General features: G+C 40.0%; 1 protein-coding gene across 1 annotated transcript; it reads right to left on the bottom strand.

Annotated features, from left to right (window-relative positions):
- Positions 1-6,292: 6,292 nt before the first annotated feature.
- LOC129768724 (post-GPI attachment to proteins factor 3) lies at positions 6,293-8,230 on the bottom strand. The gene is made up of 5 exons (XM_055770556.1): positions 8,122-8,230; positions 7,877-8,057; positions 7,232-7,804; positions 6,958-7,162; positions 6,293-6,896 (listed from the first exon to the last, which is right to left on the bottom strand). The coding sequence occupies exons 2-5, from the start codon at positions 8,013-8,015 to the stop codon at positions 6,818-6,820; spliced, it is 996 nt and encodes a 331-aa protein (XP_055626531.1). The 5' UTR covers positions 8,016-8,057; positions 8,122-8,230; the 3' UTR covers positions 6,293-6,817.
- Positions 8,231-8,454: the final 224 nt, after the last annotated feature.

Below are 8,454 nucleotides of genomic sequence, written 5' to 3'. Positions count from 1 at the left end.
CTCACTGGAATTGATACCAAGACCGTATTCCGTTGAGGTATACCTAGGGTGGAGGATATTTAGAGGTGCAAACGTTGAATTTAAATAATGGGTGTTTTGGAAGACGTTGGATTTGAACTATGTATTCCTTTAACACGTTCGTCGCCCGTCACCCAGATTGAAAAGGAATGACACTAAATATAAATTTAGGATATGTAGAAAAATCATGAAATCTAAATCATGGAAATATAATGTTTCTTCTATGCTTTTTATTACGGATGGTATGTACTACTGTTGCATGCGAAACGCTTAAGCGGCCCAAACATCTACAATATTATTGCACAACACAGGAGATTGTGAAATAACATTGAGCGTGTGTTTCTGATATAAATTTTGTCCAATATATTATACGATATCAAAAAATTTAGATATTTATTGTGCAACGCTTAAAATATTGCATGATCTATGGGTGACGTTGTGCAATATAGTGTCAGTTAATGTCAAAGTTTATGTTTACATGTACATCTTCTCGAGTGCTAAATGAGTGTTCTCCTAAAAAAATTGCAGGCCGTTCTCGAGGACGTGTGTATCGCGATGTCCATCTAAAACGCCGAAAAGTATTTTATTCTCAAGTTTATCGAGGTTTATCGTTCACTCACGGCATTATGGAATATCAAGTGTCAGGTTCTAACAAGTACTTGCGATGAAATATTGAACGTCAGTAGCCAGCCTTGCGCAATATTTAGCAAAAACTTCAATATCATCTCCAAACGATTCAATTCCATTGCACAAATATGACGGTGGCGCCACAATATTGTACGTCTGTGGACAACCTTCAATAATAGTGTCAATAAATTGGTACAATAGTATTGTGCGTGTATGGGGCGCTTTATATTGCAGAATTTTGGTATAGTTTCTGATGACGTACCTCTTCTTAACCAGTTAACTCTTCTGTATGGGACATAGGTCGTAACTTTCGATTCATCACTGGTTACCAAACTGGGAAACATGTTTATATGCTCGCTTCTCTCCAGCATAATTTTATATACTTCTACACGTTTCATTAATACCCTCTCGCGTATCTTGAATGAGATGTATTCTATGAAGAGTTCTTGTCACAGTAAAAGCTGAACATCGATATCGGCTTGAGACCTCGTTGACTGTCTCGAATTATCCCTAACGTAATCGCGAACCTGTTCAACATTTTCGATTGAATGCGAGCGTCCTGCACATGGCAAGTCCATGTAACTTCTGTTTGTTCGGAACCCAGAATACCACATCCTACATGTTCTCTCATTCACAACTGACCCATAACAATTGCGAATCTAAGGGACGATTTCTTTCACCATATGACCCGAGTCAAAGAAATATCGAATAGCTATTCTCCACTCATGTCTGGTCGAACCAGGCCGCAGACTGCTCGATTTGGGGTTGCGGTTCAAATATTCTCCTATCTAACCTCTGGAACTTGAGGTCCTGCTAGTGGCTGGGTAGACAACAGCCCTGCCCTTAGGGGCTCAATTATCACTTACATTATCAACGGATTCAGTATATTTTGCGGTTCAGATATTTAGAGAATATTCCTCCATTGCGTCGTTTTCAGCGGACTTCAGTTGCCAGTTGTTATGAACGAGCCAAGGTAGACAAATTTCTCTACCACCTCGAGCTTGTCGCCGTCGATCACAGCAATACTACCAAGAAGAATTCTATTACGATCAGTCCCTCCTGCTAGCATGTATTCAGTCTTTTGTTTTTTCCGATTGTGTCCACGATATCGGCGAAGTAAATCATTCGTTCGTTGTCCAAGCTGTGCACAGCCGATGACGGTCTTCACGGTGCTGCTAATTGCTGATTTCAGGGTATTCCAGCATTAATCGAGGGAAGCAGCATTGAGTTCGTCTACCCTCAGTAATCCAGCTTCAACACACTGGGGGTATATTGCAGCGACATACTGCTACGTATGGCCATGTTCTTGAAGGTAGCGAATCCTTAGGTCGTTTTTGTTGGTTCGCCGATGGCCGCTAAACCTACCAATCATCAGTCTGAACTGCTCCGCTTGGCTGACTTGAGCGTTCAAAATGACCGAAAGCTGTAACCAGTTCGTGAGTGTTACCACAGCTCTGGTAGATGGTGTAACCACCTTGAAACGATCGCACCATCAAATCTTATCAGCACACCTCCTACAGTGCTACGATATCGAAATTGCGGGCTCTCAATATTTCCGAAAGAATTCGTGTACTCGCAAGAAAGTTGAGAGACTTGCAGTTCCTAGAGACGTCGGTTAATCGTTCGATTAATTCAAATAATCGAATATCTGAGTAATTATGTATCGAATAATTTAAAATCAAAAGATGAATAAAGGGTGTGTCACATCAAATTGCATCACGGAAAAAGCGCTGTAGAAATTTAATTTTTAGGAATTATATCTTCAGCTTTCGCTTATAATCAGATAATAGTGTATAGATCACGTTGGCCATGCTTCACTGTCAATTTTTCGTAAATTTGGAAAAATGTCGTCGAACGAAAAAGAGCGTCGTGAATTAATCCTGTGTACTCATTTCGAGAATCCGGAGTTGTCACATCGGGACATCGGTAAGATGCTGGGAATCGTCCAATCCACGGTCAGCAGAGTACTAAAACGATACTTCGAGAACCAAATCATCGACCGGAAGGTGAAGAACGGCAAAAATGGATGCTCCGTCAGTGAAAAAGATCACAAGCGCGTTGTTAAGCAGTTTAGATGTGATCCGAGAAGTTCGGTCCGGGATGTCGCCAATAAGCTGAATTTGTCAAGTTCATTCGTCCAGCGGACCAAGCAGCGGGAGGGCCTGCGTACATACAAGGTTCAGAAGGCTCCTAACCGCGACGAAAGGCAAAACATGGTGGGGAAGACGCGAGCCCGGAAGTTGTACACCGAAATGCTGACGAAGCCGCATTGCCTGGTAATGGACGACGAAACTTACGTCAAAGCGGACTTTCGTCAGCTGCCGGGCCTGTTGTTCTTCTCCGCAGAGGACAAATTCAGCGTTCCGGAGGAGATTCGCAAGCAGAAACTTTCCAAGTTTGCCAAAAAGTACATGGTGTGGCAAGCGATCTGCTCTTGCGGAAAGCGGAGCGCCCCCTTCGTGATGACCGGCACGGTAAACGGGCAGTTTTACCTTAAGGAGTGCCTACAGAAGCGCTTACTACCACTATTGAAGCAGCACGAGAGCCCGACCATCTTCTGGCCGGATCTCGCTTCGTGCCACTATTCAAAGGACGTGTTGGAGTTGTACGAAGCCAATGGGGTCACCTTCGTGCCAAAGGAAATGAACCCGCCCAACGCGCCGGAGCTTCGCCCAATAGAGAAATATTGGGCGATTATGAAGCGGGCCCTCCGGAAGAACCCAAAAGTTGTCAAATCGGAGGCGGACTTCAAGAGAAAATGGATTTCTGTTAAAAAAAAACTACAACCTGACGTTGTACAGAACCTTATGGACGGGGTAAAGAGGAAGGTGCGAGCATACGGGCTTGGGCTCGAAGTATGAATAAAAAGAAAATGCCAAAAGTTGTTTAATAGTTTTTATTTTACTGTCTAAAATTTTCAAAAGGATCGGTCTACTGGGCGAATTTCTACAGCGTTTTTTCCGTGATGCAATTTGATGTGACACACCCTTTACATCGAATAATTATCACTGTAATCGCGATTAATGAAAGAATGAGGGCCTGATCACGAACGTCACTTCACGGTGAAAACGAAGTGAATTGTATACAACCTTATTACGGCTGTCACCGTGTGTGTAGAATCCAGAAGAGTTCATCCGTAGTGACAACTTTGATGAACTCGGTGTTATGATGAATACCACGATACTGTCATGTCACGGAGAAAAACAGGTATATTTGGGCCAGATTCTCGAATACACTACGAATACACTTCACGGTGGAAACGGAATGAAACGTATTCGCGATGACAACGGTACGGTGTCGACATCTGGATACGAGATTAGTTTCCCACTAAACTTATCATTATAATATCAAATTATCTTCAGATGAAATTTTTGTATGAGATTATCATATCACATGAAGAAAACAAAGTTTTCCACTCACATTGAATACCAGTTTGATACGAAGAAGTTAATTTTCATTAATGATTTTTATTTGAAAAGTGCTCATTCTGCCTGAAAATTCATCATTATCTTCGACGCTTCACTAACTCGTAAAACGTAGTTCAATGGCGTGCCGTTTATTTCGTTTCCACCGTGAAGTGTATTCGAGAATCAGGGTCTTTGTCACTTGTGTTTTAGATGGTGAAAGCTAGTCACGCGGAATGGAGTAAGTTTAATTTCGCATTTATTTAGCTTTTTTGCTAACATTTTGGATATTGTCTTGTCTTGTTTAAGAAACAAAAAATAAACAAACAGCAATTTACCCGCCTGGTGGCCTTTTTAGAACGAAATTCTGACGTATCCAGAGGACGTAAATTTGTTTATTTGGATTTGGTAAATGCGCTATGGCTATTACAATTAAGGATTAAAAATGTAGCTCCCGTAGGCCCATTGAAACATGGCGAAGGTCTACTTCCGATTGTCCTGAATGAATAGAAATTTATTGTTTCTATTTTTAGGACTGGATTAAGAGAGAGTTGCAATACCATAAATGGCAATGGAGGCCACTGTCCCAAATACGATCATTATGGTTGATTATACATAATATTGATTTGTTGATGTTTTGAATATAAAATAATAACTGTAAAGTTTTTCCAACATTGCAGAGCTAGTTTTTGTAATCCAGACATTCACAATTGACGGACCAGACCAGGATATAGTTATAATTTTCAACGTTATAGATATTTTCAATTGTATTGTTTCGAAGACATATTTTGAATGAAAGAATATTAAAAAAGTGCTGACCAGTTTCTGTTTAAATAATTAAATCAAACCTCATGTCCCGTGTATCAAATTACATGAGAATGGGAAGGATAAGAGGATTAAACTTCAGAATCCCATATGGGAGTAGCTCAGATTATGTTGATCGTAAGGTGGATACATTCGGGTTTGTTCTGAGATATAGAAGATATTATTATTCATCTAAATTGTAGAAACGGTTCATAAAAAATGATTCTAAATATTTCACACTATTCAAATGAGTAAGACAGAGCTAAGTACAAGAGTATGTGAGATTTCGATTATTAAACATAATAGTCATGTTTTATCTCTTGCGTAAATTCCTATATGTTCAACAACTACATTATTCCATAGCAACCAAGTATTACTCCTCATCTGTGAGCCAGCATTTGATTCTGTAAACTAATCATTGAGGTATAATCGAAAACTTGTCATTTTAAAACATACGAATAATTAAATGGAATATTATCTCATACGATGTATTAATTTTACCTACATAACGTTCAAACGTCCGAAATTATGCAACCGACACAACGTTCACACACCCGATATTATGCAACCAACATGTCTCTTATAAACGGGAATGAACACTTTCACTTCACGGAGTTCATTTTTACACGCAACTGTCCGTGACAATGATGATAGAAACAAAAAGATTAAGTGAAGTGTAAGTAACGTTAAAGAGTACGTGGCAGTGATGTTCGTGATCAGGCCTTGAATTTTTCTTATGGTTAACGCATTTTTAGGTTAAGAATTAGGCTATATAATTGTTTTATCCAACATTTTTTTATCCAACCATCTAACATCGACAACCCGAAAGACCACGCGACCAGAAAGACAACATGATACGTGATTATTACAAGAAATAAATATTCGCTCGATTAATCGAATATCGAAAGATAATTATTCGAATGAATCGAATATTGAAAAATGCCCCAACGATTAATCGATAATCGAATAAAAAAAAATTTAGACATTACGTTTCGAGTTTCCAATCTCTAGTCCGTGTCATTTGCTTGGGTATAGTCCGATTGTCCTGTCTCGAATTTCATTGTGAATTTTCCTGTGCGTTTAATTTTTCCGAATGGCTTGCAGGGCCTACACCAACTCCCTGTCTCGCCGGAGGTCCATCGTACACAGCTCTGTTCAGAGTCGCACAATGGCAAGAGGACAATGGTTAGCCATCGTTGGTCTATTTTATGTCTGCAGGTACACGAAGTACCGATGATACGCTTCATCCAGTCATTTACTACCCAGCAACATTGATAAAACTTTAAATCAGTCACCATGCACGACACTGACATTGCCAGAGGCTTTTTTTATGGACATAGAACAAGAATACCAGCATTTGGTTGCAGTATACTGTCGAAGAATTGCATGCAGAATATAGCTTTCCGAATACCTTGAAATATTATAGAGAATTTGCACTGTTCAATAAGAGTTCACTATTGTTCATCATTTTATTAGCTAAAGAAACGTTCAAGACTAGCCGCGACCATGCGCGTTTATCGTATAACATTCAAAATGACACCGCCTATCCTATCCATCTAACTGTAACATCAATAATCTAAATTGGTAATAGGGTCAATATATAGCTAGCTGAAAATTTACCTCTCCAAAAAGTCTGGCAGAGAAGCTGATTTCATTTTTCTAGTTTATAAATATATTCCTACTGATTATACTATACACTGGTATGACACATGTAACGCACTACTATTTGAAAATACTTATTTCGTGGAACGTAACGCCTCCCCTTTCGGCCACCATTCAGATGCTCCAATTTACGAGTACTAATTATTGTCGCTTGACTAAAACGAACTTCCAAATGTTGGCGAAAAAGTGGCACGATTGTTACGATGGCAATGAAATACATATCAAGTCTTTTGAATTTCATACAATACACCATGCATCGTGTACTGGTTAAACAAATATTTTTTCTTCTGGAAATTAATCTTTTACAACAGTTTTCGTGTGTCATCAATATCACCGTCGTACATTTCCTGTCTCAGACTCCTGCAGTCATCAATGATGAAGCTGAAATAATTGAGAGGGATAAACGTTTCATGAGTACAAGAATGCAAGAATTTTTGTCAACCTATAAAAAAGCACTGTCAATGGAGCAGTAATCAGATGCCAAATGGAGTGTGCATCGAACGTCCAGAGGATCGGTGGGAAGTCGTTTATCTCAAGTAGCAAGGAGGACGTGGCCAGCACAACAAACAGAAAGCACTTCCAGACGTAGCGACGCTTACGACGCTGTAGGAAACACCAAAAAATCCACCCAGCGGCTCCAGTCATCCCTTAAAAGTGAAACACAAATAGCGATGGTGTACCTTAGTTTGTATGCGAACTATGAAGCAAGCCCTTACCTGTAACGATATTCGCCTTCATGTTATAGGCGTAATCGAACCGTCCGACACTCAGGTACGAGAAGTGATTTACGAAGAACACAATACAAAAAAGGCTGAAAATTCCCTTCAGATAGCGAGACATCCGGTGAATCATCCGCATGACCATGCAATAGAATGAGGCCAGCACCATGGAGTACGCAAAAGTATAATCGAACAACTCTGTTATTGGAAAGTCTCGCGCGTGGAATACCGCCGACCAAACCCACGCGTTCAGGCAAATGTACGAAAACACATGCCACAGCGTATACATCGGACTATCGGGACGAACTTCCCGGCGAAACTTTTTCAACATTGCATAATGAGTACCAAAATTTGTCATGGAGAAAATAACTGACGCCGGTTCCTGCAGTCCGAACATCCGAATGAAAGGCCATTTTCCATAGAACTGCTGTGTTGTCCAGTTGCGTCTTGCGAAGGCACTCGTTGTTTGCCACATGCAATCGTACTCGCACTCATCGTAACATGTCCATAGAAGAAGCTTGTTGAAGGTACTCTGTGTTCGTTGTAGGTTCCGCTTGAATACCAATCCAGCTATAATATTAGTAAAGAATAACCATACCGTACATTCGGACACACAATAAATCGTTTTGAAAGTAAACTCACTTTTTGTACAATTCGAAGAAATGCACGCTTTAATGCAGTTCTGGAAAAATGGGCTTTGATCTCCGGTCGAGGCGTAAATTTGGCAAATAAAAAACAACAGCAAAACAGCCACAATCACAACCGATCGGATGTCGAACATTTTTGCATGTATATTTTTGCAAATTAATCTGTACAATTTTAGCTGAACGAAGCGGCAAGATCATATATCAAATATTTATGAATATATATTTTTGCTGAGTACTTACAAAAATCGTTATGCAAACATTGGCACAACAAACTCCATCAGCACCAATTTGTACCGAGCGGCGACTGATAAATATTTGCAAAAATTCTAAACCAAAATAAACTGTCAACCTTGTTGACAAATAATGCTCTGATAAGGTGATGTGTGTTGCCAAAACCATCAGTATGGTCACACTACTGAAATCAAGGCGAATAAAAGCTAAGCCAAGATGAGACCAAGACGGGTCTATGGTACTAGGTGAGGCCGTTTCGTCACTAAGTTGGTAAGAGGAGCGGTATATAAAAAAGTACGGAAGAAAGCAGAAGGGGATTTTTTTCCTTGAAGCGTGAAAGAG

The sequence above is a fragment of the Toxorhynchites rutilus genome, chromosome 2, assembly GCF_029784135.1.
Source record: "Toxorhynchites rutilus septentrionalis strain SRP chromosome 2, ASM2978413v1, whole genome shotgun sequence".
NCBI classification, from domain to species: Eukaryota; Metazoa; Arthropoda; class Insecta; order Diptera; family Culicidae; genus Toxorhynchites; species Toxorhynchites rutilus.
The sequence above is the reverse complement of the archived record's forward strand: the minus strand, read 5'-3'. Positions and strand labels throughout refer to the sequence as shown.